The 23,513-nt window shown below is 38.5% G+C and overlaps 2 protein-coding genes across 3 annotated transcripts; one reads left to right on the forward strand and one right to left on the reverse strand.

Annotated features, from left to right (window-relative positions):
• Nucleotides 1-2,832: 2,832 nt before the first annotated feature.
• Nucleotides 2,833-13,522, reverse strand: LOC106133317 (interleukin enhancer-binding factor 2 homolog). Of its 2 annotated transcripts, XM_060953331.1 has the most exons (9): nucleotides 13,113-13,518; nucleotides 11,573-11,701; nucleotides 10,477-10,608; nucleotides 9,591-9,746; nucleotides 8,892-8,984; nucleotides 8,311-8,453; nucleotides 6,489-6,629; nucleotides 5,678-5,847; nucleotides 2,833-2,920 (listed from the first exon to the last, which is right to left on the reverse strand). In XM_060953331.1, exons 1-9 carry the CDS (start codon nucleotides 13,284-13,286, stop codon nucleotides 2,886-2,888), a joined length of 1,173 nt encoding a protein of 390 aa, XP_060809314.1. In that variant the 5' UTR covers nucleotides 13,287-13,518; the 3' UTR covers nucleotides 2,833-2,885. The 2 variants fall into 2 exon arrangements, with proteins under 2 accessions (XP_060809314.1, XP_060809313.1); XM_060953330.1 differs by lacking the exons at nucleotides 2,833-2,920; nucleotides 5,678-5,847; nucleotides 6,489-6,629 and adding an exon at nucleotides 6,969-7,530 and having other exon boundaries at nucleotides 13,113-13,522.
• A 682-nt stretch (nucleotides 13,523-14,204) lies between these two features.
• Nucleotides 14,205-22,992, forward strand: LOC106133332 (vesicle transport protein GOT1B). Its single transcript, XM_060953321.1, has 6 exons — nucleotides 14,205-14,373; nucleotides 15,671-15,762; nucleotides 16,219-16,397; nucleotides 16,747-16,828; nucleotides 18,111-18,149; nucleotides 22,884-22,992. Exons 1-6 carry the CDS (start codon nucleotides 14,349-14,351, stop codon nucleotides 22,899-22,901), a joined length of 435 nt encoding a protein of 144 aa, XP_060809304.1. The 5' UTR covers nucleotides 14,205-14,348; the 3' UTR covers nucleotides 22,902-22,992.
• Nucleotides 22,993-23,513: the final 521 nt, after the last annotated feature.

Consider the following 23,513-nt stretch of genomic DNA (forward strand, 5'->3'; position numbering starts at 1 on the left):
TCGTAGGTTCAACATCAAATCTCTCGGGTCGTAAGTAACGAGTAATGTTTGCTTCTTTTAGTGCCATTGTGAATAACTACATATAAGTATTTTTTATAAGAAGCATGAAAGCAGAATAAATGCAGTGGAAATGAGAGCGTTAAGGAGTATGATGGGTGTGAAATTGAGTGACAGGATAAGGAACAGCGTGATAAGGGAATGTTGTGATGTGAAAGAAGATGTAGTTACAGGAATAGAAAAGGGTATGTTAAGATGGTTCGGTCATGTGGAGAGGATGAATGAAAGCAGGTTGACTAAGCAGATATACAAGGAGAGTGTGGAGGGAAAGGTCGGAGTGGGAAGACCTAGACGAACGTATCTTGATCAAATTAAGGACGTCCTGGTAAAGGGTCAGGTCAAAAGTACCCGAAACCGCCGAGCTTGTATGAAGAGAGTTATGAATGTGGACGAAGCGAAAGAAGTATGCAGAGATCGTGGCAAGTGGAAAGAGGTAGTCTCTGCCTACCCCTCCGGGAAAGAGGCGTGATTTTATGTATGTATGTATGTATGTAAGTATTTTTTTTAAGCTGAATAAATTGATACAAGAATAAAGACAAAACCATAAGGAACGTTGGTTTTATTCAGCTTAAAACAGCACGTATTGAAATACAATATAAGTGACGTTATAAACATGGTAACTAAGGAGCTCTATGAGTAGAGCAATGAGTTTTCATATCAGTTTAAAAGCCACATTATTAACAATACTTTTATTCCTAAAAAAACAGTGTCATAAGTCACACTTAACATTATTAATCAATTTACATAAAAAAAACGGAAAGACACTATAACCAAAAACCGACAATCACCTAACCATCACTTTTTGAAATTTCTTCAGCCTTTTCCTTTTAGCCAATAAATCGTGTCCTGGATACAGGGATGAAACTTTGGTCGTGACGGAGAACTTACTCATCTTTTCCTCTAAAACTCCTTCAGGACTCTTTGGGTTATTCAAATTATGGTAGCCAGTCGCAGACAACATCGAAATACTAATAGTATCTCGTTTATATCTTTCCACGTAGCTGGTTTTAACTTTTCCATATATATCTATATGTTGTATTAGGTTTTGGAGGCTGCATTTCTTGAAACGCTCTGATACCGTCTCCAAGCGGCTGTCGCTTCCATCATTTGTATTATTCCTAGCATATTTCCGAGACTCAGGGAAACCTTGCACCATTTTTTTTTAAATTCTCACTTTAAATGGTTCTATTTTTTTTTTATTTACTTTTGTCGCAAGTGTTATTTCCCTGATTTAATTTCTGGAATTTTACGGAAAATTTTACATTTTCGAATGCCGTGTCGTCACTGTGCGTTCGAATGTGGCAGTGCTTGTGTCACTAAAGACAGACCCAATTTCAAAAGAGAATGGACTAGTCTCATTCAGAGTTTTTATTTAAATTCAATTTTTTTTTTGCATTACATGAGTATTTATTTGAAATCAAATTATTTTGGGTCTTCTCAACAAATAGATCAACCAGTCTTTGAATATTTAAAGAAGAAAATTCGAAAAAGAAGCAAGTAATTTCAATTAAAGTCAAATGCGGGAAACCAATATTTTTTTCTTGTTGGCAACATTATTTACCGCCATCTCAAAAATTTAACAAAAGTAATAGTATTATTTCATCTGAGATTTCAACATAGTATCTCTATTTAGTTTGTGATTTCAACTCAGTGCAGTGCTTTAGACATTCAATATTAATATCTGTGGTGCAGTGCAGTTACACGAAGTTCACTGCGAGATAAGTTTTAAATGTTCTCACTTCAACAGGTAAGAAACGGCGGGAATTCATGTTGTTGCACAACTTATAATTTCTTACGGTGTGTAGTCCCCATGCTAGAGAATTATTATCTCTCGCTGTCTGTGCCCAAAGCCCTACCAGTGCGAAGTTGCGCGCCTTTTTAACAAGATACCAGAAATATCTGATATCAAAAATATTACCTCGTTCGATGTATTCAAGAGACAATTAGCCGAGCACATAATCTCAACTTAACTTTTGCTGTTAAGAGTATATTTCGTCTATTAGTTTGACAACGAACTTTTTGTATTTTATGTTCTCATGTAAGTGATGGAATATTATGTCTTTATTAGAATAAGTCTATAAACCAAAACCTACCACTCCAGCAATTTTAGTAGCAATACCTATTGAGGGAATAAGTATTAGCACTCAAATTAATGTACCTAACTTAGAATAGTCATTGGTTCACGGCCGAGGTAGGATTTTAACTTATGCCTCCACGGATATCTAACGCATTTGAGTACACAGCACATTACCGATTCGATGACTCCATATCTTCCCATGGATGTCGTAAAAGGCGACTAGGGGATAGGCTAGTAAACTTGTGGTTCTTGTGGACGATGGGCTAGCAACCTGACAATATTTAAATATCAATTCCATCATTAAGCCACACAGCTGAACATCGCCTTTCAACAGTTAATACTGTTGGCTCTATCTACCCCGCAGGGGATATAGACGTGACTATATGTATATTGGGTCAGAGTGTTGGAAAGACATAAAGTAAAGACATAAATACATAATATATGTATGTAAAGACATAAATACATAATATATGTCGGACTCATCCTACTACTATTATAAAGGCGAAAGTTTGTATGGATGTTTGTTACTCTTTCACGCAAAAACTACTGAACCGATTACCATGAAATTTGGTATGTAGGTAGCTGAAGACCCAGAATAACACATAGGCTACTTTTTATCCCAGAGTTCCCGCGGGATTGATAGGGTTTCCATGCGGACGAAGTCGCGGGCGGCCTCTAGTTTAAAATAAAAAGCAAAATTATTATATTACAAACGTATTTATTAAGTAAATCACTTATTATATAACTTAAACTAAGCAGCAACACCATCTTGGATACTCTCATCATCTGTGGACAGAAAAACAGTTAATTTTAGCAACATTCATGACAGATCCGACGCGGTAGCATGACACGCGCGACGCTATTATTTTTCCGCGGTAAACTACCGCTGTTTCGCTTTTATATTATGACGTGAAACGAGACAGCGATAGTTTTTCGCGAGTTATAATGGCGTCTTGCGTGTCGAGGTACAGGGGCAGATGTACAATGGTTATATTATTTACTTAAGTTACAATAACAAACGTGGTATACTTTTCTATATTATCACTGTGCCGTGTGGTTCCTGGCACCAATAAAAAACAAAAAGAATTGGTCCACTGCCTCTCGTTCCCATGGATGTCGTAAAAGGCGACTAAGGGATAGGCTTATAAACTTGAGGTTCTTCTTTTAGGCGATGGGCTAGCAACCTGTCACAATTTGAATCTCAATTCTACCATTAGGCCAAACAGCTGAATGTGGCCAATCAGCCTTTTTGACAGTTGGGGCTGTCTACCCCGCATGGGATATAGACGTGAATATATGTATGTTCCCCGTTTTTTTTCACATTTTCCATTATTTATTCACTCCTAATAGTTGCAGCGGAATGTAACAAAGCCTTCCTCGATAAACGGTCTATTCAACACAAAAAAGAATTTTTCAATTCGAACCAGTAGTTCCTGAGATTAGCGCGTTCAAACAAACAAACTCTTCAGCTTTATAATATTAGTACTATAGATAAACCTTCACCAGAAAACAGGCACTTTTCAACATTTCAAACACGAACAAAATCCAACCACAACTCTCCAAGATTAGCACATGCATACACCCACACACAGCAAAAACAGTGAGACATTATAATATGTAGTGATACGTATATAGATAAACATGCGAGACCCAGTTAATAAAGATTAAGTTTAGAAGACCAGAGGTGTTAATGCGAGTTTGATGCGAGATGAAACGCGTCGATAAAGTGAACTCGAATTTGTATGTGATTTTCAATCAGCGCCACCTAGTGGTAACGCGATGGCACTAATGCAACTCCGTACACACACATGTTGTGAAACCAAAAGATATGACAATTATTAAGCGATATGAAGTATCCTACGTATTATAATGAATAAAAATTTCGAATTTGAATTTTGAATTTGATATGTTAATAGAATCGAACCATTTAATCCAACTGATGAAGTGCCGTGTGGTTCCCGCCACCAACAGGAAAAAGAATAGGACCACTCCGTCTCTTTCCCGTGGATATCGTAAAAGGCGACTAAGTATAGGCTTATAAAATTGAGATTCTTCCTTTAGGCGACAGGCTAGCAGGTGTGAGTTGCAACAATACAAACAAAAAGGTCACAACAACTCAACGAATTATAATACGTATGAAGGATGATCTGTGAAAAAAAAAAGCGCAAAGCACACACCAGCTACGCACCTTTGTCATCGGTGTCCATCGGCTCCGGCGTCTCCTGGTAGGCTGTCACTGTTTGAATCTCAATTCTATCATTAAGCCAAGCAGCCGAACGTGGCCTATTATTATTAGTCTTTTTATATATGTATGAAGGATGATCTGTGCAAAAAAAAAAAAAAAGCGCAAAGCACACACCAGCTACGCACCTTTGTCATCGGTGTCCATCGGCTCCGGCGTCTCCTGGTAGGCTGTCACTATTTGAATCTCAATTCTATCATTAAGCCAAGCAGCCGAACGTGGCCTATTATTATTAGTCTTTTTATACATGTATGAAGGATGATCTGTGCAAAAAAAAAAAAAAAAAGCGCAAAGCACACACCAGCTACGCACCTTTGTCATCGGTGTCCATCGGCTCCGGCGTCTCTGGGTAGGCTGTCACTATTTGAATCTCAATTCTAACATTAAGCCAAGCAGCCGAACGTGGCCTATTATTAGTCTTTTTATATATGTATGAAGGATGATCTGTGAAAAAAAAAAAGCGCAAAGCACACACCAGCTACGCACCTTTGTCATCGGTGTCCATCGGCTCCGGCGTCTCCTGGTAGGCTGTCACTATTTGAATCTCAATTCTATCATCAAGCCAAGCAGCCGAACGTGGCCTATTATTAAAACTGTCGGCTCTGTCTACCCCGCAAGGGATATAGACATGATAATATATATATACGTATACATATATGTATGAAGGATGATCTGTTAGTCTTTTTAAAACTGTCGGCTCTGTCTACCCCGCAAGGGATATAGACGTATATGCAAAGCACACACCAGCTACGCACCTTTGTCATCGGTGTCCATCGGCTCCGGCGTCTCCTGGTAGGCTGTCACTATTTGAATCTCAATTCTATCATTAAGCCAAGCGGCCGAACGTGGCCTATTATTAGTCTTTTTATATATGTATGAAGGATGATCTGTGCAAAAAAAAAAAAAAAAGCGCAAAGCACACACCAGCTACGCACCTTTGTCATCGGTGTCCATCGGCTCCGGCGTCTCTTGGTAGGCTGTCACTATTTGAATCTCAATTCTATCATTAAGCCAAGCGGCCGAACGTGGCCTATTATTAGTCTTTTTATATAATATGTATGAAGGATGATCTGTGCAAAAAAAAAAAAAAAAGCGCAAAGCACACACCAGCTACGCACCTTTGTCATCGGTGTCCATCGGCTCCGGCGTCTCTTGGTAGGCTGTCACTATTTGAATCTCAATTCTATCATTAAGCCAAGCAGCCGAACGTGGCCTATTATTAGTCTTTTTATATAATATGTATGAAGGATGATCTGTGCAAAAAAAAAAAAAAAAGCGCAAAGCACACACCAGCTACGCACCTTTGTCATCGGTGTCCATCGGCTCCGGCGTCTCCTGGTAGGCGGGCGCCAGCGGGGACACCACGACGCCGTCCCACACGGTGATCTCCGTGGAGATGTCCTTGCCGCCCTCGAAGGCCTGGAGCCCTAGTACGTAGCGGTGCCCGCCGCGCGCGACCACCCTTAGGAGGCTGTGGATTTTGCAAATTGAATTTTTTTTTTTTTTTTTTTTTAATTTAGCGGTTTCTGTGGCGCAGCGGTAGTGCGTTTGTCTGTGATACCGGAGGTCCCGGGTTCGAGTCCCGGCCAGGGTATAGTGAGAACTTTCTCTGATTGGCATTGGAAGTATTCATTATAAAATATAGTATCGTTGAGTTAGTATCTTGTAACACAAATCTCGGACTTACTTCGAGACTCAATCAATCTGTGTAATTTGTCCCGTATATATTTATTTATTACTATCATGGGACATTTCAATATCACTTAACAATTGTCATGTCTTTTGGTTTCACAACATTGGTCGACGTTTAATAAATTACTTAAAACTAAGTTTACTATCGCTTTCAAAGCGTACATACATACATATGATCACGTCTTTATCCCTTGCGGGGTAGACAGAGCCTTTCTTTCTCCAGAACTTTCAAAGCGTCAGTGCACAAAAAGCGGTAACAATTGGTATTATCCAATTAGGAATATTTATTATGGTTCTAGTATGAAATCATTCATGTATCTCAATGTAGACAATGTGCACTCGTCCACGATTTAGCTTTAAGGTGTCTCTGTTCGTGTATGTATGTATAGTACAGTAGTAGTATAGTGTAGCAATACTGACGTCTGCGCGGTGGCGGCGGCGGCGTCCTGCGCGGCCAGGTCGAGCGCGGTGTGCGCGCGCGCGTGCGCCGCCTCGCACGGGTCGGGCAGCCCCGCGCAGCCCGGCAGGAACAGCCCGCCCGCCATCAGCGCCAGCGCGCGTCTGCGGCACATCACTACATCTATACTAATGTTAGCGACGATTCGCCACCAAACTATGTTGACGGCCTCTGTGGCTCAGCGGTAGTACGCTTGTCTGTGACAACAGAAGTCCCGGGTTCGAATCCTGGCCAGGGCATGATGAGAAAAGAACTTTTTCTGATTGGCCTGGGTCTTGGATGTTTATCTATATAAGTATTTATTATATTATAAAATATAGTATCGTTGAGGAAGTATCTCGTAACACAAGTTTCGAACTTACTTCGAGGCTAACTCAATCTGTGTAATTTGTCCCGTAAAAAAAAAAAAAAAAAAAATGTTGTGTCGGAGGCTGTTATAGCTCCAATCCGTGAAATCTTTAGCGATTTAGGTTTTTCGCTGTTTTCGATTGATAGCGTCGCGTAATTTTATTTTTTATTCTTGTGACTCGTGGCGACAGCCCGCCCGCCATCAGCGACAGCGCGCGTCTGCGGCACACCACTGTATCTATACTAATGTTAGCGACGATTCGGCTCGACCGCCACCAAACTATGTTGTGTCGGAGGCTGTTATAGCTCCAATCCGTGAAATCTTTGCTTGAGCGATTTAGGTTTTTCGCTGTTTTTGATTGATAGCGTCGCGTAATTTTATTTTTTATTCTTGTGACTCGTGGCGACAGCCCGCCCGCCATCAGCGACAGCGCGCGTCTGCGGCACATCACTACATCTATACCAATGTTAGCGACGATTCGGCTCGACCGCCACCAAACTATGTTGTGTCGGAGGCTGTTATAGCTCCAATCCGTGAAATCTATGCTTGCGCGATTTAGGTTTTTCGCTGTTTTCGATTGATAGCGTCGCGTAATTTTACTTTTTATTCTTGTGACTTGTGGCGACAGCCCGCCCGCCATCAGCGACAGCGCGCGTCTGCGGCATCACGGGGCACAATTACTGTACAACTGTACATATTATTCAAAAATCGAATGTTTGTTAAACTCGCTGTTGGTCATCCAAATATATAAAAGTAGCTGCGCCCGCGGCTACGTCCGCGTGGAATAGTTATTTTGGGCATCATTGAAGCCCTCAAGGATGAATAATTTACCCCGTTTTTTTTTTTCACGATAAATGGTCTATTCAACGCAAAAATATTTTTTCAATTCGTACCAGTAGTTGCAGAGATTAGCGCGTTGAAACAAACAAACTAACTTTTCAGCTTTATAATATTAGTGTAGATATGCTAGCAATAGCAACCGGTCACTATTTGAAACTCAACTCTCATCATCAAGCCAAACAGCAGCAGTCTACCCCGCAAGGGACGATACGAATGGATGGCGAACAAAAGTTATTTATTTATCCATACTAATATTATAAAGCTGAAGAGTTTGCTTGTTTGTTTGGACGCGCTTATATCAGGAACTAGTGGTTCGAATTGAAAAATTATTTTTGTGTTGAATTGACCATTTATCGAGGAAGGCTTAAGCCTATATAACATCACGCTGCAACTATAAGGAGCAAATAAATAATGGAAAATGTAAAAAACCGGGGAAAATTATTCATCCTTGAGGGCTTCAATGACGCCCAAAATAACTATTCCACGCGGACGAAATCGCGGGCACAGCTAGTATAACAATATAAATTAAAAATACTATAATAAAAACATGGGTGCTCCCCAGGGCAGTATACTAGGGCCATTACGAATTATGTTACCTAAAAGCGACGTTGATAGGCAGAGCCTGTCGCGCCGGGTTGTTCATGATGCAGTGGTGGGCGAGCAGGTCGATCATCCACGGGGTCAGGGGTTCGAGTCCCGTGTGGCGGGCGCACATGTCGCGCAGAAGGCGGATCAGTACCTGACAGAATATAAATATTTCGATTATTCAAATCATGTAATATAAAAGAATAAGATATAGTATTGGTAGCGGAAGATCTTTCGCCAGACCGGCGTGATGCCTGGGGAACCGCGCGATACACGATGATGTATTGGAGGTTGTATATAGGTACGTTTCAATCCGTGAAATCTTTTCTTGCGCGATTTAGACGCTTCGCTGTTATTGCTGATAGCGTTGCGTGATTATATACTCCGAAACGGCTTGACCGATTCTGATTCCGATGAAATTTTGTGAGCATGTTGAGTAGGTCCGAGAATCTAGCCAACATCTATATTTCACACCCCTAAGTGATAAGGGCTGTCCACCCTTAACATTTTTTTTAACTAGAAATTACTTAAAAATATAAATTATATGGCAAAACAACGTTTGTCGGGACAGCTAATAATTTCTAGATATTACCTTGATGGTGGAATGGTGAGCGTTCTCCTCGAACCAGCGGCTGTGGCGTATCGCGGCCAGGTGGCTGTTGATCACCTTGTACTCCAGGTGCACCTGTCAACGATAAATAAATCTATATACATATAATAAATCTGTAGAAGGGTCAATTCTGTACATAAAAAAATATTGTAAATATAAATAGCAGGGGATGTTACCAAACCCAAATATGTGATTAAAAAAATGTTTCTCTGTCTGTCTGTCTGTATGTTCAGTTAGCTAGTAAATAAATAAATAAATAATCGTCGAACATGCATGAGCAAAGAGTAACGAGTGTGGAGGAAGCGGGAGAGGTCTGTAAGGATCGTAGCGAGTGGAATTACATAGTCTCTGCCTACCCCAATGGGAGACAGGCGTGATAGTATGTATGTATAAATAAATATAAATGCCGTGCCGTGTGGTTCCCGGCACCATTAGAAAAAAGAATAGGACCACACCATCTCCTTCCCACGGATATTGTAAAAGGCGACTAAGGGATAGGCTCATAAACTTGGGATCGCCTAAAAGGAGAATCCCAAGTTTACAAGCCTATCCCTCAATCGCCTTTAACGATACAATGTAACCATGTAATATACATATATCCACGTTCACCTGTACCGAATTAAGATTCAAACAGTGACTGGCAGCTAGCGCGGGTCGTTAACCTGATGATGAATCCATTACCTCCGGCTCCAGCTTCCTCAGGTTCTGGTGCAGAGTGGTGATCAGCACGCGGACGCTGGCCGTCGCCGCGGTGACAGTGAACCCTCGCTCGTTGCAGGCGCACACCACGGAGCCCGTGCCTTCAGCTCGGATCAGCTTGTTCAACTCCTCGTTCACCTGTCAAAGAGGAAGGATTAAATTGATTTGATGATATCTGTGTTAGATGCTACTTGGGTAGTTTACATAAATAAATAATCTATAGTAATATTATAAAGCTAAAGAGTTTGTTTGCTTGAATCAGCGCTAATCTCAGAAACTATTGGTTCGATTTGAAAAATTCTTTTTGCGTTGATTAGACCATTTATCGAGGAAGGCTTTAGGCTATATATAACATCACGCTGCAACTATGAGGAGCAAAGAAATAATGGAATATGTGAAAAAAACGTTCTTGAGGGCTTCAATGATGCCCAAAATAACAATTCCACGCGAACGAAGTCGCGGGCACAGCTAGTAATAAATATATGAATACGGGATTAAAATGCGTGATGCTCATAAAGGCACAGGTTCGAATCCGATCTTGGCCTTGTACTAATGACTATTTTCAATGTAGGTACATTAGTTTGAATACTAACCGATGCTCTCACGGCGAGGGAAAACATTGTGGGGAAACCTGCACATTCAGGCAACTAGATGCGTAACCATGATCGATCCAATATGTGTTAGGTTTACCTGCAAAGGTTGCGGAGGTCTGATGGGAGTTGCTTCGTGTAAAAACCCGACTCATCCAATCCAGGATCCATGGTAAAGGGAGTGCTGGGTTCATCACCACATTGGTGAGGATATAACCTGGACTACAGTCAGGAGGGAGAAGAGAATTGGATGTTGCAGTAACAGCTTCAAGTCTTACCTTATTGGACAACCCTTCCACAGCCTCCTTAGTAGGTAGAGTCTTCATTATCACTACGATGTCAGCCACGTTCTTGCCGGCCATCATGGTGCCCTTCTTGTAGGAGCCCACTTGCCTCACCTCCTCTAGTTGCTGTTTACGAAAACAAGAATTATAATTGACTTGATGTGCCCGCGACTTCGTCCGCGTGGAATAGTTAATTTCGGACATCATTGAAGCACTCAATGATGAATAATTATGCCCGTTTTGTTTTTCCACATTTTCCATTATTTCTTCGCTCCTAAAAGTTGCAGCGTTCATTTTATTTGATTTATAAATACATACATACACAAATCACGCCTCTTTCCCGGAGGTACAGGCAGAGACCACATCCTTCCACTTGTCACGATCCCTGCCCACTTCTTTCGCTTCATCCACATTCATAACTCTCTTCATGCAAGCTCGTCGGTTTCGGGTACTCTTGATTTAATCAAGGTGCCTTCGTCCAGGCCTTCCCACTCCAACAGTCCCATTCACACTCCTTTTGTATATTTGCTTAGTCAACCTGCTTTCATTCATCCTCTTGACATGACCAAACCATCCGACATTCCCTTTACTATTCCTGTCACTATATTTTCTCTTACATCACGACATTCCCTTATCACACTGTTCCTTATTCTGTCATTCAATTTTACACCTATCATACATCGTAATAATATTATAAATGCGAAAGTTTTGTGAGTATGTCCGGATGTCAGTATGGATGTTTGTTACTCTTTCAGGTCAAAATTACTGAACCGATTACGATGAAATTTGGTATGTAGGTTGGTGAAGACCCAGAATAACATATAGGTTACTTTTTATCCCGGAGTTCCCGCGGGATTGATAGAATTTCTATGCGGACGAAGTCGCGGGCGGCCTCTAGTTTATACTATTTAGAACAATCAAAATGTGATCCTAGATCCATAACTATTACATAACCGTGTGGTTCCCGGCAGCAATAAAAAAAAATTAGGACCAAACTAGGCCTTTTACAACATCCATGAGAACGAGATGCGTTCTCATGGACGTCGTAAAAGGCGACTAAGGCATAGGCTTATAAGCTTGGGATACATACACAAGCGGCGAAATCCCCCGGCGCCACCACCAGATTGTCCAGGACTGTCTGCAGCTTTGTGACGAGGCTGAGCACAGCTGACTGCTCCGCTGGAGACGGGCATAGCTCCGTGTGACGTTTAAGGAGGGCCTGTTAACGAATAAAGAGAAGTATTAGTAGTATAAAAGGAGTGTTATTTAGCCGTGTGGTTCCCGGCACCATTAAAAAAAGAATAAGACCACCTCCATCTCTTTCCCATGGATGTCGTAAAAGGCGACTAAGGGTACAGGCTTATAAACTTGAGATTCTTCTTTTAGGCGACTAGCTTGCAACCTGTCACTATTTGAATTTCAATTCTATTGTTAAGCCAAACAGCTGAACGTGGCCTATTAGTCTTTTTGAGACTGTTGGCTCTGTCTACCCCGCAAGGGATATAGACGTGATTATATGTATGTATGTATTATTAGTATTCACAGAGAGGGCTACTGTGACGCAGCGGTAGTACGCCTGTCTGTGACACCAGGGGGCCCTGGGTTCGAATCCCGGCCAGGGCATGATGAGAAAAGAACTTTTTCTGATTGGCCTGAGTCTTGGATGTTAATCAATATATGAATTTATTGTAGAATATAGTATCATTGAGTTAGTATCTCGTAACACATGTCTCGAATTTACTTCGGGGCTAACTCAATCTGTGTAATTCGTCCCATATATATTTATCTATTATTTCCCATTCCTACAGTAGTTTCCAAAAATACTTTCTTTAGGGAATGTCTTCTAACTACAATCCATTTTCTTGTCATATTTCATTTTTATTGACCTAGCAGTTCTCGAGATATCATGATCAGTAAGTGTCTTTCGCTTTAATACATATTTTTACTAGCTGTGCCCGTGACTTCGACTGCATGGAATAGTTGGAAACGAAGGATGAATAGTTTCCCCTGTTTTTTTCACATTTTCCATTATTTCTTTGCTTCTTATAATTGCAGAGTGATGTAATATAGCCTAAAGCCTTCCTCGATAGTCTATTCAACGCAATAATAATTTTTCAATTCGAACCAGTAGTTTCTGAGATTACCGCATTCAAACAAACAAACTTTTCAGCTTTATAATACTAGTATAGATGTAAACGGTTCCTTATCATAATAATTGTGTATGCTCTTTCATAATACTTTAATAATACAAGTATAAACTGTGGTTGATCATTTTATTATCCAAAAAAACCCTTCAATCTGGCGCCCAACATGCAAAAAAGTAGGTATACAATCTGGCTACTTGGTTACAGTACATTGTTTAATATCAACTACCCTACAGCAGTAATTTTTATGGCAATTGTTTCATTGCAATGCCTCAAGAGGTTACTGCAGGCCATAAAAACTGTCAGTAAGAGTTAATTTGTAATAACATTAATTCATTTTATACAAAATGCCATGTAAAAGCTGGTTTGGGTCTCTGTTTGTTAAAAATTATACTCTACAGCTTAATATCTTGCTAATGTAGTAATTCCAATGTTTGGCACAGACTATTAATGGCACAAATATATGAATTCCCGATAAAAACTTACCTGTGTTAGGGCTGAATCATCAGGGGCAGGTTTGCATCTTGGAAATGCTGGTTCGGCCAAAATAAGGTCGAACGGTGGCCGTAGCATCATCACCCGGGGTCTGTTGAAGGGCGGGCGCCCCATTCCACCCCGACCTGGCATTCCCCGCCCACCGCGACCGACCCCTCGTACCATGTTATTATACACTTTGACAAATTTACACACGAATGTTTGGTTAAAAACTTAATCTCGATTATTACAGTGCAGCAGTTCAAACAGGGTAGAAATCTAATGAACACTATTTATTAATTAGCTCACAGAACAAGTAAATTGAGATAACTTTCTGTCTAATTTATTTATTTTGGCTGAAACAGCAGTAAGACGCCGATCGAAATGACAGCAGTAAATTGATTTTGAGGTTACTTTAGTGTTGCCATCCATTGCCATGGCATCAACCACTAAATTATAAGCACAGTCATATGACACGGAATACATATATATAATATTACACATGTGGAAGTGGTATCCCAATTCAGTTCTTACTAAACTTTTGTCAAAACCAAAATGCTTTGGCCAATAGTTAATGTGCTGGACATTAATTATTGGCCAAAGCATTTTGATTAGGGATACCCAAACACAACTGGCCCTCGTTGACCTTTCTACGTCTCAAATAAATAAAAAGATAAAAACATAATTAAAATATGAGGTGTTAATTTTTAGTTTTAATTTTGATGCCATAAATGTGTTATATTCATTCAAAATATGTTGGGTAAGTTTATTGTAAAAATTCAAAATTAATTGAAATAAATAAGCCTGTTAATAAAAAAAATATGGAACAACTTGTATTAGAACATCATATCCATAAACGAAATAATAATTTGGTAGTTACTAAACAAATAAGGTTCATGATGCGAACAAAATTCTCAAATATGACGTCACACTTAAATAGCATGTGATATGCATGTCTACGCCAGGTAGTAAGACTTACGAGCCTTACCTGAACGTTGTCGTGTCGCGACGTAGGCCATGCATTATGTTCAATACCAACTTTATCAAAACTTATTGTGATTTCAAAGAACACGGACTAGTTTATTTTGTTTTGACATTGACATTCGTTTGACAGTTGTAAAATTCGATACCAAATATGACGTGGAGTTGTAGGTTATGAATTTGTGTATTTTTAATTAATATTAATTAAATGAGATAGTTTGTTATACTATTCTAGTTTTAAAGTTTTGTAATAACTTATTCTATAAAATGATTGAGATATCAGACGTACAGAGTAAGTTGTTCCATTATATTTATGTTAGTTATTCCGTTGTAACATTCAGTAAGTAAAATCTCAAAAACTTTATAATTTGAGTTATAATAAATAATGTTATCTAGTTTCGAATTATTTTAATAGTCCAATAATAGCAACAAACATTTCCTTTCACTTTGTTTGGGAGAATATTTCATATTATGCAAATACTTAAAAGGTCCTACCTTTATTTTCGATACTTATTAGTTATTCAGCCTTCCTCACGAAGCATGAAAAATATTGTCTATTATCGTGCTCCTGCCGTCTTCCCACATAAATATTTTTATTACACTGAATCAATTGTTGGTCATTTAGCTTTTTGGGCAAAGGTTACTCCTGTAAGTATTAAAAAAAACTATCCTATATTACTTTTGATTGGTTTGTCTGTCTTCACGCCAAGTACTATCAAAATAGGTCCTGTTATTTTTGAGATTTCATTTATACAAAAAACAAAAAAAACTGAAAACAGAGATTGTCTCTTTTTAATATTAGTATGTAAATGTATATATAGGTAGGTAAACACGCATGATGTTGTAATTTCAACTGTGATGCTGTAATATTGCGAAATATTACAACATCACGCTTATTTGCCTTTGGGGTAGGCAGGGACTATGGATTTCCACTTGATATGATCCTCACAGACCTCTTCAATATTCAGGCAAAAGCTAGCTACTCAAATAAATGTGTAATATTATTCATTCATTCATTCATAAAATCATGTTTACAGCCCTTAGGGCATAGACAGAGTCAGTAGTCTTGAAAGACTAAAAGGCGATGCACAGCTGTTAGGCTTAATAGAATTGAGATTCAAATAGTGACAGGTTGTCAGCCCATCACTTAAAAGAAAAATCAAATGTTACACAAGCCTATCTCTTAGTCGCCTTTTACAACATACATGGGAAAGAGACGGACTGGTCCTATTCTTTCTTATATTAGTGCTGTAAACCACACAACACCTGTATTATTATACATACATACATACATATGATCACGTCTATATCCTTTGTGGGGTAGACAGAGCCAACAGTCTTGAAGAGACTGAATGGCCATGCTTAGCTTTTTGGCTTAATGATAGAATTGAGATTCAAATAGTGACAGGTTGCTAGCCCATCGCCTAAAAGAGGAATCCCAAGTTTACAAGCCTATCCCTTAGTCGCCTTTTACGACATCCATGGGAAAGAAATGGAGTGGTCCTATTCTTTTTGTAATGCCGTGTGGTTCCCAGCACGGAACCACACGGCACTTGTATTGTTATAAAAGTACAAATTATCTTTTTCAGAGATTGGAGTGGGTCTGGTTGGGTTCGGTATGACGTTCCTGTTCCTTGGCATACTCCTGCTGTTCGACAAAGGATTGCTAGCCATCGGAAATGTATGTTTTTCACTTGTATTTATGAGTGATTAATTCTATGAGGGTCAAAATCTTGTTCTATAAAGCATTGTGGTTCTCAGTTTAACCTGTATGTTTGTTTTACCGCGATTATCTCGCGTTTCGCTTAACCGATTTTCATGCTGTTTTCAGGCAATGAAATAAAAATAAATTGTTTTTCTTTTCTCTTTTTAACCGCTTTAAAAAAATAAGAATATTAATTAAAGGCAGTTCTTTTTTTATAACATACATACATACATAAAATCACGCCTCTTTCCCGGAGGGGTAGGCAGAGAAAACCTCTGTCCACTTGCCACGATCTCTGCACACTTCCTTCGCTTCATCCACATTCATAACTCTCTTCATGCAAGCTCGGCGGTTTCGGGTACTTTTGACCTGACCCTAAACCCTTTGTTTTTTTATAACAAAAGTTCATAATATCACTGATTTTTCTTTCAGATACTCTTCATAAGCGGTCTAGCGTGCATCATAGGGCTCCAGAGGACCTTCTTCTTCTTCTTCCAGCGGCACAAAGTGAAGGCATCCGTGGCCTTCTTCAGCGGCATAACGATAGTGCTGTTAGGATGGCCCATGGTGGGAATGATTGCGGAGATATACGGATTCCTTTTGTTATTTAGGTAATTCAAACCACTGTTAAGTTTTTAAAAGGTATAACATCAACAGATAAAAAAAAACTAATTCATTCATATAATTACGTCTTTATCCCTTGCGGGGTAGACAGAGCCAGCAGTCTTAAAAGATTGATAGACCATTAGACATTCTGCTGTTTGGCCCAATGACAGAATTTGTTATCAGGCCTATCAGTCTTTTCAAGACTATTGGCTCTGGCTACCCCTCAAGGGATATAGATGTGATTATATGTATGTACGAGTATGTATTATGTTGTTGACAATGGGCTTAAATATATATAAAAACATGATGTTATATATATTTTGATATGTACATATATATTTTATTATTTTGCAGAGGTTTCCTGCCAGCCGCTGTAAATTTCCTAAGAATGGTTCCAGTGTTAGGTTCACTACTGAACCTACCAATTATAAGTGGGGTGAGTTAATTTACAAACATACTAATATTGTACATGCGATTGAAAGTTTGTTTGTATCTTTATAAATATGGAGTAAGAAGGAGAACACGGGATACCATTGTCGCGGGAGAAGGTTAGTAAATTTGGTTTCAAATGAAATTATAAAAAACTAGCGGCCCGCCCCGGCTTCGCACGGGTGGACATATTTTGAATAATCTACCTGAAAACTAATTTATTTCAAAACAAATTTATGCCTATGTCACTTTTGAAGGTCTATTCTATATCTGTGCCAAATTTTATCAAAATCGGACCAGTAGTTTTTAAGTTTATTCCACACAAACATACAAAAATACAAATCTTTCCTTTTTATTATTAGTGTGGAAAACACAATTAGCGTTGCCTAGCAACCGTCTTGTATGTTCTTACGCCCGCATCCAACTGTTTTTTTTTCAAATTTCAACGAAATCGTTAGAGCCGTTATCGATTATGCGAGTACAAATATGTATTACATACAAACATATAATCACGTCTATATCCCTTATGGGGTAGACAGAGCCAATAGTTGAAAAGAATTGAGATTCAAACAGTGACATGTTATAAATGCAATAGTAAGTTTATATGTTTGTTTGTTACCACTTTATCGGTTATCTTTTAAATTGAAACTTCTCGTTATATCCAGTATGAATAATTTAGAGGCTGGAGAAGGACATAATCCTTTCATCCCGGTAAAAACCATAGTTCCCGTGGGATTTGCGAAAAACGGTTAATTCATCTCTTTTTGTAGGTGAAGTTAATTTCGTCGCTTTTTTTGTTGGATGTCGCTAAAGTCACGCGGGCGAAGCTGCTGGTAAAGGCTAGTTTGAAAATATTTATAGAATCTAGCCAATCAGTAAAAAAAAAACACGTTTTTTTATTATAATCTGTAACGAGATCGACCCTGGAATCTCTGAACCAGGGTAAGGAGAACGAGGCAAAGCCAGCAACTCTACCACTTCGTTAAACATGGAAAGAGTCTCGAAAGTATGCCAAGAGTCATTTCCAAAAAGATCCCTTTCCAAAATACATACATCACGTCACGTCACGTCACGTCTATATACCTTGCGGGGTGGACAGAGCCAATAGTCTTGAAAAGACTGAATGGCCACGTTCAGCTATTTGGCTGAATGATAGAATTGAGATTCAAATAGTGACAGGTTGCTAGCCCATCGCCTAAAATAAGAATCCCAGGTGTAAAAGCCTATCCCTTAGTCGCTTCTTACGACAATGGATATTCTCATGAATTAATAACTTTAATTATTTTCAGATCGTCAACAGGATAGCAGGCGACACTGGCCGCAACATGGTATGATAGTGTGTGACTGATTGACTGAATAATAAATATAAAATAGTGGTGTTGAACGCTTACGGTTGGCGGTTGGAAAAATAACCATTTCGTGGGAGTTTTTTTCGTTTTGTGTACTGGCAACACTGACTGGCCAAAAGACATTGTATACAGAGCTAAGTAAAAAAAAAAGTTGAGTTATTTATGGGTATTTTTTATTGATTGTTTTACGAGTGTATTTAAAAAAAAAACACTTCCAGGATAGAAGTAGAATTTTTGTTTGTACATTTTTTCACGTAAATAAGTTTCTTTATAAATTTTTTTTAAGAAAATGTCACTTGTGTATGCAAATCTGAAAATATTTGCAGATTTAATATATATTTGGAAATACTGTAAAATAATTATCATGACTATTTTCGAAGTTATGTACATTTGTCTGAATATTAACATCGTGAGAAAAACTCCATATATAGTAATTTGTAAGGTGCCCGGTTAAAAGTGATGATGCGCATAAAAGGCTTAGGTTCAAATCCCACCTTATGTACATTAGTTTGAATACCAACCGATGCTCTTACAGTGAGGGGAAACGTTGTGAGGAATCCTGCACATTCAGGCAACTGGATGTGTGACCATGATGGATACAATACGGGTTAGGTTCCCCTGCAAAGGTTGCGGAGGTCAGACGGGAGTCGCTTCGTGTGAAAACCTGACTCACCCAATCCAAGGTCAAAGGCGTACCCCGGGCTCTTCTCCAGAATGATGAGGATGCAACTGAGACTTTATCTCCAGGAGGGAGAAGAATTAATTATATATTTACGCACAAACAAAATCACTGAACGCATTTCGCTGATAATTGGCATAGAAATAGATTAAATTTTAAGGTATTTTCTGAATTTTTACGTCGGCTAAGCCCGGGGCAAAAGCTAGTGTTAAAAAGTAAGTAAATACGGGTAACTTAATAAATTGCTTTGTCTAATTACATTAAATATAAATTCAAATAAAACTTTGTGTATTTAATATAACCTTTTTGGCCGAGCGGGCGAAACGTGTGAGGTCTACCAATTTTTTTGTATGTTTGTAACACGTCAACTTTCGAACCGTTGGTCTGATATTGATAAAATTTAAAATGTGTGTAGGATCTGTCAGTACAGACCTCTTAAGTTAGTTGGGCATCAAAATCGGTTAAGTGGTTTTTGAGATATCGCGTGGTCCATGTTCGCGGCGAGCGACTAGTATGATATTCGACTATTTATGAATGAATTGCAAGTACAGTCACATTAAACATAACAAGTAGCTGCAGTGTAGTTTGTTCCGCCGCTTCTTTTACACGTGCGCTTTGGAAGCGGTAGTAGTTATAATTAGATATAAGTGATGTGACGTCAATAAGTGATACCTTGTATCCAATTTTGAAAGTAAATCTATTCTATTCTAACACTAGCTTCTGCACGTGTCTTTCCTTCACCACAATACCACGGGGACAGTACTTTTAGTAGAAGGTTTAAAGTATCCCAATATTTTTCTTAATAATTCTATAATGGCGTTAAAGATTGTAAATTAAGTAGTAAATATTCGTATCTATACTAATATTATGAAGCTGAAGAGTTTGTTTGTTTGTTGAAACGCGCTAATCTCAGAAACTACTGGTTCGAATTGAAAAAATATTTTTGTGTTGAATAGACCATTTATCGAGGAAGACTATAAAACATCACGCTGCAGCAATAAGGAGCAAAGAAATAATGGAAAATGTGAAAAAATAAACGGGGAAAATTATTCACCCTTGAGGGCTTCAATGATGCCCAAAATGACTATTCCACGCGGACGGAGTCGCGGGCACAGCTTGTACTTCTATATGATGTAAAGATTGTAAATTAAGTAGTTAATATTCGTAAAGTACATACATATAAATTGAAATAATCTATATCACTACATGTTGTAAAATCGTCTTGCCGTGTGGTTCCCGGCAGTGCCGTGTGGTTACCGGTACAAATAAAAAAAGAATAGGACAACTACATCACCATCCTATGGATGTCGTAAGAGGCGACTAAGTGATAGGCTTATAAACTTGAGGTTTTTCTTTTAGGCGATGGACTAGCAACCAGTCAGTATTTAGATCTTACTCTATCATTAATCCAAACAGCTGAACGTGGCCTATCAGTCTTTTCGAGACTGTTGGATCTATCTGCTTTGTAAAAAATAAAGACGTGATGTACTAAATGTACAGTCGCCTGTGGAACACGTGACCCCCTGTTCACACAAAATAATGTTCAAGTTTTTTCTGAAGTCTACTGTACCAATCCCCGATTTGGCTAAATGTCACAATAACAGTATTAACAAATTATATAAGTAACACTGATTTAAAGCAAGCAGAGGGGCTAGAGAGAGAGAGTTTACTAGATCAAACGCGTCGATAAAGTGAACGCGCATTTGTATGTGATACAATCAGCGCCATCTAGTGGTGACGCGATGGAACTAATGCAACTCCATACAAACTCTCGTTCACTAGCTCGGAGCGTTCGACCGAGTTAAATTCGCACTGACAACCTCAGAAAGTCTAATTTTAATGCAAAGCAAAGCTTCGAGAAGAAGAAGAATCCTTACACCCTGTACCTCAGAAGATCGCTTACACCAGTGTTTATTATATAGAAAACAAATAAGTATTGTAATAAAAATAATTAAGAAAAAGTAAAATCTACAATCTGTGCCATTTATTTCATATTTTTGAATGTGGAAATAATTTTTTTTCTATTCTCCACTCATATTTCATATTTTAAATGTCGAAGTTTTTTAATTCTTGTAGCCAAATTGATGAAACATAAAATTAGGAAAATGGTTTATATTGGTTCGCTACAATTATGTAGGCTAGCAATTTATATACTTTTATGTGTGTGTTATATAATTTAAGAGTGTTTAAGACAGCCATTGCGAACCAGTGTAATTAAAAAAGAAAAAATAAATTGTTAACGACTGTATTATGTATCTTGTATAATAAAATTATACTTAATATATTTTAAATCTTTTATTATAGTAGTTTAGGAACGGACGCTTGTTTTGACAGCAGGACAAAACGAAGCATTTGAAACTTGAGCGAAAGAGACATATCATAACATGTAAACACGTCTATATGCCCCGCGGGGTGGACAGAGCTAACAGTTATCAAGACTGAAAGGCCACGCCAAGCTGCTAAGCTTAATGATAGAATTGAGATTCAAATAGTGACAGGCCTATCGCCTAGAAGATGAATCCCAAGTATATCCTTTAGTCGCGTTTTACGACATCCATGGGAAAGAGAAGGAGTGGTCCTATTCTTTTTTCTATTTGCCCAGTGACACACCACAGAGAACCACACGGCGAATAAAACAGACCATGAACTGAATGGCAAACGATAACTTAATTTTCTTTAATAATTGAATGAATGAATCTGTAATTATCATAGTACCTTTAAAGTACCTTTTCTTTTTACTTTTTTTTTCAAGTTAATTATTAAGTAATTATTCTATATCTGCGTTATTAAGTTACCTTTTAAAGATTTTTTAACTGCCTTTCCATTCAAATTAGGTTAACAGGTAATGCCACTTTGTATGGAAATTTGAAAAGTTAGGATGCTTATACTTAGTTTTGGTGTCAATACATAATATAATCACATCTTTATCTTTTACGGGGTGAACAGAGCAAACAGACTGAATACATACACCCGAATGTGGCTTACGTTCGGCTGTATGTATTTTTGTGTCAGTTATTAAGAAAATTTAGTTGATTTAAAAAAGCCTGTATTTGACAGCTGTCAAAACGAGCGTCAAGACAAAGTTGTTTTTAATTTTTCTTTGTCAAAGGTCAAAACGCTTGCCTTCTTGTTCTTATTTCAAAAAATGAGTTTCCGTTTTGGGTCCTCAAAAATAACAGAGGCTTAACAGAATTCAGAAGATTTCATGTAATATAATAGATACTTTTAATGCTGTACAAAGATTTTGCAAAAAACGAGCTTAGCTGTCTGCCTGATATATACGAGTGCTTTTGTCCTGTAAACGCTTTCTATAACTTCCACTTAATAGTTAGATTATGGTGCATGACGCAAAAATGTGCACTTCTCAAAAGGGGCACTTTGTGTGCAATGAACTTCTGAAAATGTGCATTTCACGAGCCCATTTCTATGATATATAAGAAATGAAGATTAAAAATGTTTGATACACAGTAGTTTAAATTCTACCGCACCCAATGTTCCAATGAATCTTTCCTGAGTTATGTACATTAGTTTGATTGCTAACCGATACCATTAGAGCGAGGGAAAACAGCGCGAGGAAATCGGCACAATCAGGCAACTGGATGTGTGCAAGGGTTGCGGAGGTCAGACGGGAGTCGCTTCGTGTAAAATCTTTTACCTAAGCCAAGATCTTTTTGACGGCCTCTATGGCGCAGCGGTAGCACGCTTGACTGTGACACCGGAGGTCCCGGGTTCGAATCCCGGTCAGGGCATGATGAGAAAAGAACTTTTTCTGATTGGTCTGGGTCTTGGATGTTTATCTATATAAGTATTTGTTATTAAATATAGTATCGTTGAGTTAGTATCTCGTAACACAAGTTTCGAACTTACTTCGAGGCTAACTCAATCATTGTAGGTAATTTGTCCCGTATATATTTATTTATTTATTTTATCTTGGTCACAGGCAGACCCATAGCACCTTTTTAGAAAAGAAAAAACGCGACGATGAATTTATTAATAACATAAATAATTATAACGAAATTTCGTTTCTTTTTCAGGAAGGAAAATCATTATAGCACCTTAAATATTGTGATCTACACGTGTGTGAGCGACTGTACATTCCGAATTTAAATTTATTGTACCTACTATTAAATATACCTACCTGCAATTGAAATAAAAATTGCGTTTTATTTATTTTCACTACTTAAAAAAGAATAGGTAACTCTTAACCATATGTTACTTGGCATGTCGTGAAAACGATTAAGGGAATCAGCATTCATAAATCCTACATACGTCACGTCACGGTCACGTCTATATCCCTTGCGGGGTAGACAGAGCCACCAGTCTTGAAAAGACTGAATGGCCACGTTCAGCTATTTGGCTTAATGATACAATTGATATTCAAATAGTGACAGGTTTCTAGCCCATCGCCTAAAAAAGAATCCTAAGTTTGTAAGCCTATCCCTTAGTCGCCTTTTACGACATCCATGGGAAAGAGATGGAGTGGTCCTATTCTTTTTTTGTATTGGTGCCGGGAACCACATGGCTTTCATAAATCCTCCTTAGCTGAAGTCGGTAAAAAAATATGACAAACCCGGTCTTGACCTGACCTTTTACCACAGAGTACCCAATTTTGACAAAGTGGGGTTCGTCTAGGTCTTCCCCTTTCAAACGTTCCCTTTCACAAA

The sequence above is a fragment of the Amyelois transitella genome, chromosome 31 (genome assembly GCF_032362555.1).
Source record: "Amyelois transitella isolate CPQ chromosome 31, ilAmyTran1.1, whole genome shotgun sequence".
NCBI classification, from domain to species: domain Eukaryota; kingdom Metazoa; phylum Arthropoda; class Insecta; order Lepidoptera; family Pyralidae; genus Amyelois; species Amyelois transitella.